At 44.7% G+C, this 19,163-nt stretch overlaps 1 protein-coding gene and 1 long non-coding RNA gene across 3 annotated transcripts in view; one reads left to right on the top strand and one right to left on the bottom strand.

Annotated features, from left to right (window-relative positions):
- The window catches only part of LMCD1 (LIM and cysteine rich domains 1), a 58,509-nt gene extending 53,501 nt beyond the window's left edge, over window positions 1-5,008 (bottom strand). The window contains exon 1 of the mRNA XM_036099883.2: window positions 4,841-5,008. Coding sequence (XP_035955776.1) covers window positions 4,841-4,882 — 42 coding nt within the window. The 5' untranslated portion in view covers window positions 4,883-5,008. The remainder of the gene's footprint in view (window positions 1-4,840) is intronic.
- Window positions 5,009-5,179: 171 nt separating this feature from the next.
- Window positions 5,180-19,163, top strand: part of LOC118540629 (uncharacterized) — a 201,186-nt gene continuing 187,202 nt past the window's right edge. For both annotated transcript variants that reach the window (XR_013443740.1, XR_013443742.1), the window contains exons 1-3: window positions 5,180-5,316; window positions 8,273-8,406; window positions 10,126-10,244. This is a non-coding gene — a long non-coding RNA (uncharacterized LOC118540629). The remainder of the gene's footprint in view (window positions 5,317-8,272; window positions 8,407-10,125; window positions 10,245-19,163) is intronic.

Here is a 19,163-nt window from a genome sequence, read left to right on the forward strand (position 1 = left end):
CTTGCCAGAAAACTTTTCTCCTAATCCATGTTTAGATGGTGTTGAATGAACACTGGGGAGATAAGAACACCCAAGGTCTATACTCATCATGCCAGATTTCCACTTTATTATTCACACACTATTTTGAATGTGCAAGTTGGAAAGAAAATAATGATTCTTTCCAAAGTCAAATCGAATACTTCTTCTGGAGCCCCGATGACCCCAGTGGGTTGCTGGAGTAATTATGCTCACTTTGCTCCTTACCTTATCCTCACCAGAAGTGGTGGGCATGGGGGTGGGAAAGAATGATACACATGTGAGCCTGTGTCATTGTCCCTCCTTCCTGGTCCCCAGCTTTTGCGGGACTCAGCTTATTCTTTTTCTTCTTTATTACCTTTGGCCAATTAATATGGAGAGAAGATCAAACTACAGGCCCTTCAGAGGGGAATACCAAAGTCCTTTTCCCAGTGTTCTGCTTACAGAATGGTGGGTAGGCCCTGGCTAGGAGAAGGTTTTGGAACCTAGATGGCTGAGAGTAAAGCCTAGAGATGGTCTGTGATTAAGCCTTTCTCTGCCTCCCATCACCCCAGGTGGTAGATGCACTGGTGAAAGTCAATCATCAGCCCCCAACCCCACATAATCACACACGTCGGCACAATACGACAAGCATCTGCAATGTACAAAGTAATGGCTTCAGCATCTGTTTTCAGAGATCCTTTAAGAAGGACTTGGATAATTTCTTTCTTTCTTCTAAAATAAGCCTCTCTTTTGGGCCAACTTGCTTATACACCTATGGGCATGTCTCCAGTGCTTTGGCTATTACGGTCTTTAAGTGACAGCTTAATATATTTTTAAGATTGAGGGAGCCAGCGACAATTCTCGAGGAGCGTGTTTACATTGGATCAGCTCACTCGGGCAGCGTGCCAGCCGTGTTGCACGCTGCAGGAACTGGAGGTGAAAGCAGGAAGGGCTGAGGACAGAGGGGAGGATGAAGCTGGAGGACAGGAAAGCCAAGAGGGAGGGGATGCAGACAAGGGTGTGGGGAGACGCCCAGCTGAACCTGGCAATGCACTTAGAACCATCAATTAATGCTCCTTTGACATTGCGTTGAGGGGTGAAAAAGAGAACCCTTTGGAGCCAGTCCACTGGCACATGCACAGTCCACAGTGAACTGCTCTTAGATCTCTTTGTCCTAGTCCTTTCTAAATTCCTGCAAGTGGCTCCTTGGCAGCCAGTGGGCCTGTATTGTTGCAGAGCCTAAATCGGCTTCAGCACATCTTCTTAGCAATCTCAGATAAGGAGCTTGACCCCTCTGGGCCTGTTTCCTTGCCTAAAAAGTGAAAAGAGCCCCATGTCCCCTTCCAGGCCTAAAATTCTATGACTCCAGAGTGAAATGATGGTAATCTCCGTTCCATGTAAGCAGATTTTGTATCTGCTGGGGTGGAATGAAGATGAGATCAACGTTCAGCTTATCGAGACTGAGCAACTTGCTTTGGTTCAGCTGAATGAAAATTAGCTGCTCTTCAGATGGGATAGTCATAAAGAAAAGTATGTCCTTCATTCACCAAAAGACTCCTTTCAGCATTCACACACCCATCAAAATATACCATTGCCACCAATAATAATAACTAACTGTATTTGAGACCTTCTGGGCTGAGCCTTTGTATACATTATCTCATTTAATGATAACAGATGCCTTGGGAGGTAGATGCTGCTACTGTCTCTCCAATTTTCAGATAAGGACACAGACTCAGAAGTTAATTAGGTAGTACACAAGAGGATGTGTACTTGTGTACTACTTAGCTGTAAGTGGTAGTAAGTGTTAGAGCTGGGGTATGAACCTTGATCTGGTTACAAGAACAGTAGTTACCAGTATTCTTAAATTCGCTTAATAAACAATAGAAGAACAAATCTGCAGTAGTGGTTGATTTCACCAAAAGAAATGGCATTTGGCCTTCAAAGCCCTTTATTACCAAAGAATGCTGACTATTCTCAGGGAACTCTCTGTGCTAGGAAACCTTCTCTTTCCCAGTAGAAAAACAAATGATGGCTCAAGAGCGGCCATTGGGAGCATTTAATTTAGCACAGATGAGAGGAGGCAGGTAACTATTTCTAAGCTCTGCCACTAACTAGGTATGTGATCCACGGTGAGCCACTCAGTTCGTCTGGGATTGGTTAGACAATCTCTAAGGCTACTCCAGGGTTTGGATGTTATGTTCTCTTGAAGACCTTTTCATGACTTTCCAGCTGCTAGGGATTCCTCATACCCCACTTCCCCTTGGGGTTAGGGCAGTAGAGACAGTTTGTATGCCATTTTAAACCATTTCTCATTTTGTAAATAGGTCCCTTGCAGCTCCAAGAGTCTATGAAATCGTTTCAAAATGCCTAAGTGTGATTATGCATCCTGAAGCCAAATGTTATAAAACCCCCCACTGCTGCAGATTTAAAGAGTAAATATGCAATAAAATCTTTTCAGCATGCTGTTGGTATGACACGGTGTTTAATCACTATTATAACGTTCAGCAAGGAGAGTTTCTCCCCCACTCCCTTCCCTTCCCTTGACTTTTTGAGTTGAAGACATTGGTTAATCTACATAGTGGTGATTGTCCTCCTCATTGCCACAGTCCCAAGAAGTTAAAAAAAAAAAAAAAAATCCACCCTTTCATCTCTACCCACCACATTCTTTCTCTAAGCCTGTAATTGGATCTAAATGGAAAATAAACCCTTTGCAGGCCAAGGAAGTTGGCACTAGAGGGTGACAAGAAGGGGAACGTGTTCCACCTCTAATCCGGATAATCACACTCTCCGATGCAAAGGAAAATAAAAACAAGGCTTCCTCCAAGTGATGGCTTTGGCCCTCAGCAAAGAGGAGGGTTTCCATGTACTGGGTCTTACTTCACACATTATCAGTCAGCTTGTAGTAAAACTACACCTAAATCATCTGACTTTCTAGAGGACCATGGGGCTCTGCCCCTTTAGCTCTAAACTCTTTTACTTCAGCTGAATTTGGGGAGGCAGTTCAGACACACAAATATCCTGGTGCTACAAGTTAAAAAACGTTCATGTACAAAATGTACTGTCCGCGAACACTATGGTCTTAGCTGGACGGATATTCAGTGGTTCACTGGTAAGTTTATTGAGTCCTGCTGTGTATGGTATGCTGTGTTGGAACAGAGATGAACCAGAAAGGTTTGTCTTCAAGGAGTTTAGGAAGATGTGTAAAGAAATAAAAGTGGTGTATGCACGACTTGCTACTAGGTAGAAATTAACAGGTAGCACACCAAGGTCTAAAGTGTTAGGAGAATTCCATAGAAGGAGAGAGGACTTGATTCTCCAAATATTCTGGCAAATGTGATGGGACATGGTACATTCCAGAGAGATGCACTGATTAAGTCTGACTTGGTTACACATTCAGAAGGGTCCGCTGGACTCTGTGTGGGAGTCTGGGGAAGGTCAGCTGTGTAATGGTGCAGCTATAAATCAGATGCATGAACTCTGTGCCTCTAAGTCATGTGGCTTGCATTTTTATTTTGATTCTGACATATGTTTGGGGTTTTTGTTTTCTTCCTCCCTCCCTCCCTCCTTTCCTTCCTTCCTTCCTTCTTCCCTACTCCCTCCTTTCCTTCTTCCCTACTCCCTCCTTTCCTTCCTTTCTCCCTCCCTCCTTTCCTTCCTCCCTCCTTCCCTCCTTCCCTTCCTCCCTCCTTCCCTCCTTCCCTTCCTCCCTCCCTCCTTTCCTTCCTTCCTCCCCTCCTTTCCTTCCTTCCTTCCTCCCTCCTTTCCTTCCTTCCTTCCTCCCTCCTTTCCTTTCTTCCTTCCTCCCTCCTTTCCTTTTTTTTTTTTTGCCTCTCAGTCTACTCCACAAGTAATGGCAGAGGTCTAAGGAGGACTTCGCCCTGCAAGAGTTTAAAAATGACTGCTTTGGGAGATTAACCCACAGGGTACTACTGCTTGTTACTGCTGCTGGGAGAGAAGCGGGGTCTCTCATCCCCAAAACTGGAGACAAGGAAATGGAGGCACAGAAAAGTGAATTGGTCAAAACAGTGCAGCTAAAAAGTGGCAGGGCCAGGGTTTCAGTGCCTAAGGCTTTCCTTATGCTCTGCTACCTGCTGGAACCAACGCTCTATAACCCTGGGCTTCAGTTCTCCATTGGCTTAGACTGTGTCTCTGCTCCCTTCCAGCCCACTTGTCCTCTAAGCCTGGCCTGCGCCCTCTCCCAGCTACATCCAGGTAAGTAGCTGGTGGGTGTTGGAGCTACAGGCACAGCTGCAGGCCCCTCCTGCGGTAATTCACCCGTGACCTTCTGGGCTCCTGGCCAGCCCTTCCTAAAAGGGAAACGTGCAGACCCTGGGGACAGAAATTAGTTCCCATGTGCTGGAACTGCTGCCATTGCCAACATCACCAACTAAAGAAACTGGTGCGTGTGTGTGAAAAACAAAACACTAGGATGACAGCAAGAGGGGAGATTCCTTATGAGTAAATATTACCCTCCCCCCAACCTTCACCTCAATCCTGGGAGGGGAAAGGGAGGGGGGAAGGGAGGGTTTTCCCCCCCCCCTACAGACAATAGGATTACTATTAAAAAAAAAAAAAAGTTTTACTTTATTTAAATTTTAATTAGCATCATCGAAGAACTAAATTTCTTTGCAAATACTTTACACAATGGCTTTTAAGAGTAAGTTTTTTTGGGGGGGTGTGCCTGTTAGTTCAAATATGTATCCCCAACTATTCTGTTTTCTGGGAAGTCTTGGAATTTAATGAGTTTCCTGCTCCTTACGTTGAGGTAAGTCTCCGCGCAACCTGGGGGAGGGACACGGGGAAAAGGAAGAATGTGGGTAAGTACAGACAGATCGTAGCTCACCTTTTGAACTCCTTGCTTGAGGTCCTTAGCCACCTTTGCCATCTTCTGTGGTGCAGGAACAGCGCCTGGCTTCTCGGGCAGAGGCGCGAGGGCGCGCAGCGGGGACAGCGCTGGCTGAATGGCCAAGTTCGCGGGCCCAGGGGGAGCTCTGCGCGCAGCCCGGCGCCGCGGGGTCCTTTAATTGGAGAGCGGGACTCCCTCTAAAACCACGCCAGCCAATCCTCGCGGGCGCTCGCGCTCGGCCAGCCAATGGCAGCGCGCGGCTCCCCCCTCCCTCCGGGCGGCCTGGGCCGGGCCGGGCGGCTGCGGCGGCGCGAGCGCTGCCCTGACGTCAGTGCGGCCGCGGCCCCTGCCTGCCCTGGCGGCTCACATCTGTCCCTCGAGCGAGCGGCAGGAATCCGTCCCCACGCCCTTCTCCTTTAAAGGACAACGGGCAGAGGGTGGGGAGGGCCGCTGCGCCCCCGCGATCCATTCAGGTCAGAAGGGAGAGTGATCAAACAGGAAGGCTGAGGTATTTTTAGTGAGCTGGGTCCAAAAATAAATGCTGAGCCGTGTTCCCCTTCCCACCCTTTCTGCCTTGTCCAAGGGGGGTGCGGGGCGACGGGGGGAGGCAGGTGGCGTGCAGCCGCACTGACTCGGCCTGCTAACTTTCCCAAACCGGGGCAAGTCCTCCAATCACTACGCAGGAGGTGAGAGCCCAGTGAGTTAGGATTTTTTTTTCAATTAATATTTGTAAATTATTAATCTGTCTTTCATAACTTGCTTTGTGTAAATCCTCCCAATTCAGCGAGGAGAATACAGTCCTGATTTTATAAGCACTGAGATGTACATCTTTCTAGTTTCAGAATTACCTTGGGTGTTGTTATTACCGTGATGATGATGATGGTGATTATCACTTGCACTTGGTAGATGAGGACATAGGCTCAGAGAGGGTAACTGGTCCAAAGTTGAACTCTTCAGCAAGGCTTTAAATCTGAGTTAGTGAGAGTGAGAACTTACCAGGGGACAAGGGGCACAGGATGACAAGAAGCCATAAACTAGGAAATTCTAGTTAAACTCCATAAATTGGGCTATGGAGATCTGGACAAGCAAGATTCCATCTGTGGATTTCTCACATCCTTGGGGTGAAGTGTCTGGCAACATCTAACATAACAAGTCCTATAGGACAATATGAACAAGGTCTTCCCTCACTATGCCATGTTGTGTGCCTATAAATCCACATCTCTACTGAGCCAGTTCCACAGACCTGGGGTCCCAGAGGCATTTTCTTCCCTACCCGGGCAGAGGACTAAACCCCAGCCCTTTTTTACCCTGGGGAGAATACTGCTCTGTTATGAGGTTTTCAGTCCTGTAACTCACGCTGGCAGTACCCCCTGCCAGAAACTAGGGCTCAAGTGGGCTACCATAAAACTAAGTTGCAGGGAGACTGAAGGGGAGGGGGTCTCAAAGTATTTCATATGACTGATTTGGGGTAGGTGGGGGAACTGCAGGTCACATTCTAGGGCTTTCTCTCTAATTGGAGGTACTTTAAAGCCTCCTCCATTTTGGTTCTTAACACATCATCATCCCCACCCATCCCAAATCTTGACCAATCATCCCAGATTATGATTCCTTTTTTACATTCCTGGAAAGGGCCTTCTGTGTGTGATTCCCCTTTTCTTCTCTCATGGATCTGCTATAATTAATGTTTGTTTTGCTTGCTCCCAGCTGTAGCCCCAACACCTAGCATGTGATAGACACTCGGAACATGTGTGTTGAATGAATGCAGGCTGGGTTCTGGCTTTTAATCAGTAGTGAGCAGGCAGGCAGGACTTAGGAAGAGATGGTGCAATGCTATACCTTGGTCTCTTTTGCCCAAACATCTAAGGTGGACTGCACATTAAACCAGTGTGTAAATAAACGGTGGCCAACAGAAGCCTGGCCTGGAAGAGGTTTCCATGTGAATAGCCCATTCAGTAGCAGATCCTAGGAACAATAGTGCTGAACTGGGATGTCATGCCAGAAGCCTTTATATTCCAGAGTTATAGGAACAGAAGCCAGGAGAATAACAAAGACATGCTTTATCCCTTGCAAACTGGGCAGAAGCCTTCCCAGTGAAGTCATTTCTCACTCCCTTCCCAGCCACCCTTCTTGCCCCGTCTTGAGAAATTATTGCTCCATGGAATAATTCCAATTTTACTAACTTTAACACTGAATATCTCCAAACTCATGACCCCCTTCCCCTCCTTATTTTTACCCTTGGCCCCTGTGTCAGTTAAGGAGGCAGATATTGTGGCTCTTTCTCAGAATGTGAGAATCAGGAGCTACTGCTTGGAGTGGCCCAGTCTCTTTTTTCTGGAGAATTACCTGTTGTGGCTGGAAAGGTGACCCCCAGTCCCTGCTAGTACTTATTCTTTCCCTGGCTAAAGATGCTCACTCTGACTCTGAACACTACTCTTGAGCCAGATGTTCCAGGGAACCTATAGTCAGAATCTTGGCTGGACAGCTAGACAGACTATTATAATTTGGGACATTCTGGAAAATCGAAGAGATATGGCCATTATACCTTAGCTTCATTCTAGCACTGAGATCCTTTTGCTTCTCTTTGGAAGAAAATGGGCTCTCTTTTCTAGGTTGGAACAGTGACAGATCTGATTTTCCCAAGGCTCATGGCTTTGTGGTGCTAGGGCTTATTAGAAGCTTCATTCATCCACCAAGTAGTTTTGGGGCACCTGCCTTAGCCAAGCCAGCTGGGTGCTGGGTACACCCCAGGTAAATAAAAGAATCCTTCCCCTTCAAGAATGTCTTGGTCTAATAAATGTCACTGGGGCTCTCCGGTTGACAAATCTCTTCTCTTACTTGAACTATGGGACAATCACAGAATAATTCTAATTATTCCATAATAATTCTAATTATTTTTCTGGGAGAAAGTGGAGATTTGGGACAGTCAAGGGCTCTATCCAGGGTCACACAGTCAGTAAGTGGCAGAGCTAAAATTCGAACTCAGGACTTCTAACTCCAAACTGTGTCCTTTCAACTGTACCACACTACCTCCCAAATGAATCTTAGGGATTGACTACAGGGAAAAAAGTATGCACTTGAAGGAAGATGGTATTGTTGTTATTTCATTATCAGTGGGTTTGTCCTAACTGGGATTTTTGACTCTGTGTCTCATGCCCTTTTCATTATTCGTTCATTCATTCATTCATTCATTCACTCATTCAACAAACATTGAACTGAGAACTACAATGGGTTAGGAAGCCCTGAGCTGAGGATATGACAGACCATGAATAAGACAGGAAAGGTTCCTGCCCTCACACAGCTTCTATTCTAGTGGAGGGAGACAGGCATTAAATAAGGGAACAGGTAATTAGATAAGGTAATTGAGGATGGCAGTGAGTGCCTTGGAGGAAGTATGGAGGAGAGATTCCATATGTGGTCCATTCACATCAGGTGGTCCAGTAAAGGCCTGACTGAAGGGGTCATGTGAGCTGAGACCTGAAGGAGAAGAATGAGTCAGCTATGAATAGAGTCGCCATGGAAAGAACATTTCAGAAGGATGGAGTCATGAGTGCAAAGACCCTAAGGTGGGTACAGGCTTTCTATGTCTGAGGGATCATAGGTTCCTGTGGCTGGAGGGTAATTAAGGACAGGGAGAATGCATAAGGGGACATGAGGAGTAGGCAGTGACTGGATCACATTGGACCCTTCTATGGAGGCTAAGTTCTTTTTTGAGAACAGTGGGGAATTATAGATGAATACTTTCCAGCTGAGACATAAGGTGTGCCAAATCTGTCATATAAAAATTTCTAATAGATACATTAGAAAAAGTAAAAGGAAACAGGTGAACTATTTATGATATATTTTAGTTAACCCAATATATCTCAAATGTTGCCATTTCTGTGTGATTGATATACAGCATTATTGAGGTATTTTACATTCTTTTTTTGGTGTTATCTCTTTGAAATCTGGTATGTGCTTTACACTTGCAGTACACCTCTCTTGAGCTCAAACATATTACAAATGCTTAGTAGTCATTTGTGGCCAGTGGCTATCATATTGGACAGAGCAGTTATAGAGTTTTAAGTGTGTGGGGGAGGATGACAGTATCTGATTTACTATTTAATTCACAGCAAGGACACCCAAGGGGTACTAATAGAGACCTAGCTCGTAACTAACAATCCCTCATTATCAGGTGGAAAGACTGAGGGTCTGAGAACCAATAACTACATGTCTGGTCTACTCTGTTTCAGGCAGTGCACTGGGAAGGACAAGTGATTTGCTCAAAGTCACAAAGCTAGAAAGAAGCTAAGCAAACCTTGAACCTAGATCTTTTGGCTTCATGTCATACACTTTAGGAAATCTCCAATAATCATGGCTCCCGATGACGATGCTTTTATTGTTACATTGTACCAAGTGTGGCTTGGTTGTTTTAGTATGCAAACATGAGGATTGGCTTCTATTTGGTTATGACTTTTTAGATATATTGTATTCATTAAAACACTCAACACTTAAAGAGTAGGTATATGTGAATAACCCATGAATCACCTAATATATTTTGATGTGTATTAATTGATACAAATAATCCCTGAACCATATAGTATATTTTAATATATATTAGTTGATATAAATATGCCCCAAACCACTTATATGTTTTAATTTGTATCAACTTGGATCATCATTCATACCATGTATATAAGAATTGTTCACAACTTACATTTTTTTGGTTTCTTTCCTGTCATTCTTACAGTAACTTTAATTTTAGAATAACTATCTAATTTTCTCCAGATTTTTGGATGGCTTCCTAGATCAAGAAAGGCTTTGCCTATAAGGCCAAAACATCTGGATAAAAACAAAACTTGGTTGTTGGACCCAACCATTCTCCTGCCTGATAGCCTAGCTTTAACAGGGACGATGAAGGACATGAGGAGGCTCTATCCATTGTGAAGGAGCACTGGATCAGGAGTCCAGAGCCCTACATTTTGATCCTAGCTATGTTAAAATGTTGTGGCTGGCTATTATCTCTAAGGCCACTTGCAACTCAAATGTATTATTATTTACTAGGAGCAAGTGATCAATTTTCTCTGAGTATCAGATATATATCCTACTTGGTGCAATGGAGCCATTCTGTTCTTTGCCAGGTCAACAAGAGTATAAAGAGTTACTGCTTAGTTAAGATCCAAATCCAACTGGGATCACTCATGAGATGCCTGGCTTTATAATAAGGGCTTAGCTTGGACCAGAAGGGGAGACAGGGTTCCTTATATTTTGGGATTATTCTGGATGTTTTCTGTGTTTCCCTCCAGATCCACTCTTTGCTCTCCTCCTCCAGTTCTGTGCCTGGTAGGCTGACACAGGACTCCCTCCCTACTTGGGCCCCTTTGCTGTCTTCCGGGGAGCAGGAGACTCTGGTAGGAGATGAGGGGTGAGTATATTTAATCTTTCCTCTTCCTCCCTCTTGGCCGGGGTTTTGGAGGTGGTAGTCATGTTCTTCTACCTCTAGCTACAGCTCCTGTGAGCCTGGGTATAGCTCTCTCTCATGGTCCCTTCAGGCCTGGGGATGGTCTCTGCTTCCTGCTGTCACTAGCCTCAGGGCTCTTCTTCTCCTCATGTGGGTCCATTGAACCCCGTTTTCTTCTTCATTGATAGTGCCTTTATTAAACTTCCTCCGGTTACCCCTTCAAGTGTTTCTAGCCAGGACCCTGACCCATACAGAAACAAAGTGTGTTTTAGAGATGATCTCAGTGTGGCCTTTGCAGGATTGTTGAGATATAGAGCACCCTGTGGGTTTCTCATGGAGTTTTTTCTGCTTTTTGCATGTGAAGTAGTTAAAATGATTTGGGGCTTGGCAATTAATTAGAATAGGAAAACCGGTTAGAGGTACTGGGAGAAACAAGACAGAAATTTGGGGACCTTCCCTAGGGCAGGTCTGCCGGCTGACCATGCAGTTCTTCAGCCATTGAAAGTGACTTTAGGTATATAAATCCCTTGTGCCTCAGTCTTCTCCTTTGTCAAAATGGGGCTCACTGTGAGGAGTGAATGTGGGGTCATATGCAAAAGTTTGGCCGAAACCTGATGGCCCTTCCAAATGTTCTGTTCCCATGCCAGGGTTCCAGCTGACATGAATCTAGTCTTGCATCTTTGGGGATGAGGCTTGAATGTGAGACACTGGGGAACTTGGAGCAATTTGCTAAGGTGGACCCTCTTGAATCATTGTAATTTACTGACCTGCGTGTACTTTGCAGCCAAAATGTACCAAAATACTTGTGTTCTACATGGCCCAGTGTGAGTGAGGTGTTGCTATGGCTTACTAAAAAGAAAATATCTTGAACAGGATAAAGGGGCAATATTGCAGCTCCAAGTTCCTAGTTTAAGAATGATCTTGATCTTTGGGGGAGGGGGATCATGGGAGGGGTGGACTAGCTTGGACAGGTTGGGTGGTGGGTTGACAGTGGCCTATCCAAGAGGGGATTGTCCAGCTTCAAGGGACATGCTCAGGATAATTGGTACCAAATGCCATTTCTGAGCTACCACCAACATGACTGCCCGGCTCTTTCCAGGGGCAATTTTATTGCATTCTCCCAGCACCTTCCTGAGGCAAGTGGTCTTATTCCCATTTTACAGAACAGCAGACTGAGCCCTGGGGATGTTAAGTAATCATCCCAAGGTCACGTAGCTGGTTACAGAGCAGGAATTTGGACCCACATGTGTCAGACTCCAGAGATGGTACTGATGAGAAGTACAGGGCACCAACTAAAGCCCCAGTAATCATTTCCTTGGCATCATGTGCCAGGGCATGCTAATCACATTTAATTCCTTATAGGATAGGGTCTGGATCCCTCTGATAGAAATAAACCTCCACCCCCCTCACTACACACACACAGACACCTAACACCTGTGGTCTAATTGTAGGTGTTCTTCAACAACCTAATTATGGGGACCATTTAGGATAAAATTCTATTTTGGAATAACTTTGTATATACTAGATAATGGGGGAAAATCAGACCTGTTCAACCTATTAGGGTTAAACATTGTAGCACCGCTGTTTCCCAGGAGACCGGAGATAAAAATCAATACAGTAAAAGACATCATCATCATCTTCTCTCATTATCACATTTTCCATTCTGTTAGCCGTCTTGGCATTTTAATTTTCCGTAGCCTTATGAACCTGCATCACCTGGTAACATCTCCTCATGGGATATTGAAATCATGGGGAAAAAATGGTGTAGTTGCTTTTGTATATTACCTTTAGGGGCAAAGTTGACATATGTGGGTTTTGTTCAGATTAAAATGTCTGAGGTCCTATTTATGAACTTGCATCACTCATAGTTTGGAACCAGTTCTGTGGCTTGGGTTCAAGGCTAAAAGTAGGATGCATTGTGAAGGAGATGATGTCTGGCTTGATCTGCTTCCTCTCTGTTACCTGCCTTTGCTCAGTGATTAAATTGCCTGTCTGAGCATCACATTCCGACCTACACTCTTGTGTTTTACTTCATGCTGCAGCCTCCTTACTCCTCTTCTGCCCATCAAAATCCACCTGACCTAAGCACCTTCTCTCAGCACCCTGCCGAACCTCCCTCACTGGGTTTGGCAGCAAACTGTTGAGGAAAGATTGAAGGTTTTGAAGTCAGACATATCTGAGTTTGGGCCCTGGTTATATTAATTATTAGCTATGTGGCCATGAGCAAATTAACTTTTCTCTTAGACTGTTTTAGCTATAAGATGGAAATGATCAGCCCTATTTGCAGAGGGTGGCACGTGTGAAGCACCCAACCCATTGCTTGGCACAAAGTAATACCCATGGTTTCCTTCCTCTCACAAGATTTCTCTCCATTTCAATGTCCCCCCAATTCTTCCTTGTTTATCACGAAGAGATTCAGAGTACCCCACTATTCCTTCCTCTAGCCTCTGGGAGATGAAACTTACATGAGACTGTTTCTGCCGACATTGTTTTACTTGCATGCTTGTGGCAGATGGTGATTAGGTGCAGGCATGGGTAAATTTCTCACATGATTAGTGGGCATCTACCCAAAGCAGACAGAGGGCCAGAACCTCAAAGGTATCCCATCCACTGCTGTGGCACCTACCCTTTGCTTGGATGCTTTCCGTGTTCAAGAACTCATTCTCTCACCAGACCGATCTAGCAGTTTTGTACATCTGTCCTTGTTAGAAGGTTCTGTGTTACTTTGCCTGACATCTGTCCTCCTAGAGCTGTCACCTGCCTGTTCTTTCCAGCCTCTGAAATCCATTTGAAGGGCTCTCCCTTTCTCACATGATGACAGTTGATCTATTAGAAAACTGTTGTTCAAATGTTCACAAGGTCTTCTCCCCTGCAGACTTTAGGTACTATTTTATCCTGCCTAAATTTTATTCCATTATTCCATTCCTCTTTGTCAGCAGGCGTGCTTTCCCTTTCTCAGGAGCAGTGTTGCAACCTGTGGAGGGGTAGGAGCATCAGCTTTGAAGTCAGGCACATTTGGTTCAAATACCTCCATGGGCACCTACTGGGAACCTCAACTTACCTATCTGTAAAATGGAAGCAGTAATACCAATATCATAGTACCCCCAGGCAGATTAAATGTGCTGATGTATAGAAAGTATGCAATCTCTTGCCCGGCACGGAGAAGAGGCAGTAGCTGTATAATTATTATTTATTAATTTCCAGGAGAGTAGCCACCATGCTCGGTTTTCTTAGAAAATCTTCCTAGTGACCTTTAAGGCTTTCATCAGTCTGGAAATGGGAGCTTTCCCCACCCCCCGTTACACCAGGAAAATGGCATTAAATGAGTGTTCCATTGATTTTGTTACAATCACAAGATTCTTACGAGGAAGATAGGATAGTCAAAATACCATTCCATGGTCATTTTAAGTATGTTCATTCAAGTCAGGTTTTAATTTAAAAACATTTTGGTGGGGTGCCTGGGATAGTTAAGCGTCTGCCTTCGGCTCAGGTCATGATCCCAGGGTCCTGGGATCGAGTCCCACATTGGGCTCCCTGCTCCTTGGGAGCCTGCTTCTCCCTCTGCCTCTCTTTCTCTCTCTCTGTGTCTCTCATGAATAAATAAATAAAATCTTTAAAAAAATAAATAAATAAAAACATTTTGGATATTCTGTGGCTAAACATGTACATTCTAAGAGGTCCTTTGGGATTGCAGCAGAATGTTCAGACATTCATGGGCAGAATTCCAGTACGCTTGAAAGATGAATGTGTCCTGTGGCTGATGAACAAGGTATGAAGACACCAAATCCCCCTGACGAAGTCCAGCAATGCCTTGCCACTGATCGGCCTTTCTGGAAAGACTAGATGAGCTCACCAAGAAGAAGGGGGTGGATGGGAGATTTCAGGAAAGATTCTTAGTTATCAGAAATTAGGCATTGAAAGATCTGGGGCTTCCTGTTGATTCCCTAAGTTGTTCTCACAGCCCAAGACACATGGTTGGGCCATGATGTCATCTGACATAGATAGACACACTGAGGCCAGAAACTGTCAAGCAGATTCTGGATCATGATGGAGGGTGGGAGGGATGTGCAATTTGAGGGCCATGTGAGTATGGAATGAGTAATGTTTTCCAGTAGGGTATTATCACCCATCCTATCATTGATAGGGGTGGGGGAAGAACTGAATTCTAAGATATTCAAAGTATTATATATCCCCCTAAATACCCTGCTTTTCCAAGTTAAAATCCTGTGTTTAGTAGTCTAGTCTGTTGTCATGTTAGGACAATATTTTTATATCCAGTTGAATTTAGATGACCAATCTCAATCATTCATTCATTCGCTCATTCCTTCATTCATTAAATCACTCAGGTGGTCATTCAGTCATTTGGTCTGTGGTTCTAGCAGTTATTCAGTCTGTCACTTCATTGGTCCTTTGGATGTTCAGTCTTTCAGTCATTCAACGAATACCTATTGGACATCTTTTTCTGTACCAAGAGCTCTGCTGGGTGTGAGACATGCAGCAGTGAAAAAAGATTCATGGAATCTACTCTCCTGGGAAAAACAGATGTTAAGCAATTACAACAAAAGGTGATGAATGGGGAGCATTATGATAGGAAAAGCATGGGCCCCAAGGCAAAAGAAGTTCAGTTTGGCTGGAGATCACAGTTTTCTATTACCTAAAACGTCAGATCCCAGTGGCTTAACTTCCTGGGTGTCTAAATACATAACTCCAAACACTCATCCATTAGAAAGAATAAGCGCTGATATGCGTGGAGCTCTTGCCATGTAGCCAGCCACTGAGCTGAGTCCTTTACAAAGATGGTCACACTTAATCTTTCCTGAGTTAGGGACTCTTAAGTATCCCCATTTCACAGACGAGGAAGTTGAGGCTCAAAAAGGATAAACAGCTTGTCTGTAGTCACATAGGGTGAAGTTGCAGAGCCAGGAGTTGAACCCTGGTCTGTCTGATTCTACAGTCACGGTAATAACCATGAAAGTTTCCCCCCCAACGATGTGTCCAGGAAGTGGAAAACCTGAGAGGTCAGGGCAAAGAGAGCCTTTGGACCTTCCTAGTGTACTCCCAAAGAATCAAGAGCTCTGCAGTGAGTCTCACAGCCCATGGGAAAAAGAGCAAGAACTTGGGGTGACCAGGTCAGGGAGCATCATGGGGCAAACTATGTTCCTGCATCCCAGAAGGCATGAGAAACTTTGCGGGAAGTTATTTGTAACAGCAAAAAGAGCTTAGGCAATCCAATCCAGAAACAAATCAATCTTACTCTTGCATGTACATTTTAAATGCAGTTAGAATAATATAAAACCGAATTAGAAAGCCTAATATCCACATGATGTCTTTATTTAGTGTAAAGCAATCCATTACGCACGCTCTCTTTCCTTTTCGATGATTAAAAAAATAAAGTGAGTCAGTCATTTTTGCAAAAATAGTTCCATATTTCAAAAGAAAATAGTTTTCTTAGAGAACATAGCCTTCTCTCTATTTTTTTCTCTCCTTATATCCCCTCCTCCATCTCAGTAATAAATATCTCCTGCCCAGATGTTAGATCATGTTGAGACAGTTTGGAAATCTTTGTGCTTAATTTAGACATGATTCATGTACACATTGAGTAGTACCTAAGTTTGGCCAGGAATGAGGATAGTTGCTCGTGGTGGTGGTGATTCAGGCTTGCCCGTGAGTGATCCGTCTTCTATCACTTGAGATATTACTCAATTTCTGTGATGACTCAGCTTGAGTCTGTGCAACTGTGAATACAATGGTGAGCTCCCTCAGCAGCTTCCCATGGTGTCCCCCACGTGGTTGGAGATGATTCTGTGCTCAATGGCACTTGCTGAGTTGGTGCCATGTATTCTCAATGAAGGCACGAGTGCGTCAGGTTTCCATGTGTTTAGCTGTCAGTTCTGTTTGGTATTCTGCAGTTACCCTGGGTCTAGTCCATACATCATCTCCTTATTCAAAAGGATGCTTTTACCCGATGTCTTCATTACCATCAAAGAATCTCCTTTCTAGGCTCAAGAACCACGAGCTTCAGAATCCAGCTTATCTGCCTATATCCCATATTGGTATGCAATGGTAGTAACGTCCTCTTGACACCAAGCAGTACTACTCTACTTGTGTGTACCGCAACTGCCACCAGCACCACCACAACCAGCACTTCTCTTCCCACCAGGAAGCAGGATTTATTTATTTATTTATTTATTTTAAAGATTTTATTTATTTGACAGAGCGAGATACACAGCGAGAGAGAGAACACAAGCAGGGGGAGTGGGGGAGGGAGAAGCAGGCCTCCCGCAGAGCAGGAAGCCCGATGCGGGGCTCGATCCCAGGACCCTGGGATCACGACCTGAGCCGAAGGCAGACGCTTAACGACTGAGCCACCCAGGCGCCACCAGGAAGCAGGATTTAGAATGTTACAAATACTGGTTGAATTCCTTATATGCTTTATCTCAATTATTCTGCATACCAGTCACATGTAGTATATTTATTATTTATTTATTTTTAAAAATTTATTTATTTATTTGAGAGAGAGAGGGTGAGCGAGAGAGAGCACAAGCAGGGGGAAGAGCAGAGGGAGAGGGAGAAGCAGGCTCCCCATCGAGCAGGGAGCCCAATGTGGGGCTCGATCCCAGGACCCCAGGATCATGACCTGGGCTGAAGGCAGATTCTTAACTGACTGAGCCACCCAGGTGCCCCCACATATAATATTTAGATCCTGATTTTGCTTAGGAATTAAAATCAAGGCTTAAATATGTGAAATAACTCACTTATAGTCTCACTGATAGTAAATCGCAGAGGTATTATCTAAACCCAACTTATTTGACATGATGCTTTTAACCAAGATATCGGTGTTTTCTACCTTCCTGATCTTTTTCTCCATCTCATATCGTCATATCACCTCTGTGCTGTTACTTATGTAATACTGGCAGCCTGGTACTCACTACACTCTTGTGAACTAGGCTGCAAGAGGACACAAGTCGTTTGCAGCCTGCAGTACTAGTGACCTACTGATACTGGGACCACCAGCCGCATCATCTATCAGAATAAATCCCCTGAAGGAAAACAGAAATCCTGCATTAGCATGGACTCTGGAGGATGACATTCAAGCTCCCAGTCTCCTCTCTCTGGCAGACACTTTTTTTTATCAGTCTCCAGGTAAGAGAGATTGCTCTTTGCTACATGACTTCTTTACCCTGCTGTACTATAATTTTGTGTTCTCTAGTGAGGACCTCAGTTCTTTCTGGGAACAGTCTTGGGCATCTCTAACATTTTGTTCACACTTTTATTTCTCTGGGTTGAACAACTCTAACCTCTGCCCACAAGGACCTGGTGGTGTATTTGGAAATTAGAAATTATCCTTGGTTGGGCGACTGCCTTCGGCTCAGGTCATGATTGTGGAGTCCCGGGATCGAGTCCTCCATCGGACTCCCTGCTAGCGGAAGGTCTGCTTCTCTCTCTGCTGCTCCCCCTGCTTGTATGTGCGTGCTCTCTCTCTCTCTCTCTATCTCTCTGACAAATAAAATCTTTAAAAAAAAAAATTATCCTATGGTTTCTAATTTCATGGGGACTCTAGAGACTGGTGACTTCCAGTGCTGCCTTTAGACGCAGGCAAGAGTGGCTCCTGTCCTGTGGATTCCACTCTGGTCCTGGTCCCCTGACCACCCATCCCTTCCAGGCTAGGCTTAGGTTCCATGGACCCCAGAATTCTCTTCTTGAATCCCATTTCTAGAACAGAGTGGAACTCAGCCCAAGGGCCATTCTCCTCTAAGAATGGACCTTGTAACAGTCTGCCCCTAGGCCCCAGGGGGAAACCAAGAGGTGGTTGTTAATGGGGTGTGGATGGAGTTTGAGTATCTGTACTTATTTGGGCAAGACCCCTTGGGGTGTGGGGCAGAGCTAGGAGTGGGAAGAGAAGGTGGAGACAGACCAGAAGCCAGAGGGGAGTCCAAGAGCTTGGAACTAAAACCCAGCCTTCTAGGTTGTTTTGAAGACATTTGTCATGGTAGGAGGATAGAACATATTTTTATTAGGCAGTGCATTAGCTTGATTTATAACTTCTGTATATTTAGACACATATCTCGTGGGCCTCCACTTCTACCCTTTTGCCCTGGCTCCTTCAAGTGTTAGGGATAGGCCTGTTAGCAACTACTAGGGCAACCAGTAGTCCCAGTGTATCTGAGACTAAGGGGTTTCCCAGGATTCAGGATTTAAAGTGCTAGTGGAAAAAGATGCAGGAAAACTGGGAGAAAGTGTGTTGATCACTCTAGACCACCCACTCCCTATAATGTGGTGACTGTTGTTGATTTATATAACTGTACAGAACTCAAACTCCTTCTTCCTGGGGCAGAAAGAACTTCGATTTACATTTTCATCATAATAGTGTGCAAGAAATTTCATTTAATGATAGACCTTCTCTCAGAGTCAGGAGATAATTAAAGGTCATTTAACCACTGGCAGGCATACTGTCTCCAGGGCAGGATGCAGCCATTAGCAGTGGCCTTTGTAAACTTGCCACTAAAATCAACAATGAGAATTCATTGACCACTAGAAGAAGAAACACCATCAAAATTGTTGCTGGAAGTCCAAAAAGCTTCGTATACCTTGGACTGTCCCATTTCTTCAAGAAAGAGGAGAGAGGGGATGTTTCCATGTGGCATTATTCCTATCGCTACCCAGTTCCAACTTTCCAACTTGGCTACAACCACCTAAAACAGCTCCTTTCTAGGGAGCCTACAGGTGCCTAAGAGCTAGGGATATTTTGAGGTGTTTGGCAACTGGGAAAAGGGGAGGTAGAAGCATCTTTAGCCAAACAACCTTCTGGGCAAAATTGAGAGGTAGGTGCAGTTAATTTCTACCCACGCTGCTGTTTCTACTTTTCCCACCATTTTGTTTCCT

Source organism: Halichoerus grypus, chromosome 1, assembly GCF_964656455.1.
Source record: "Halichoerus grypus chromosome 1, mHalGry1.hap1.1, whole genome shotgun sequence".
In the NCBI taxonomy this organism is placed as follows: domain Eukaryota; kingdom Metazoa; phylum Chordata; class Mammalia; order Carnivora; family Phocidae; genus Halichoerus; species Halichoerus grypus.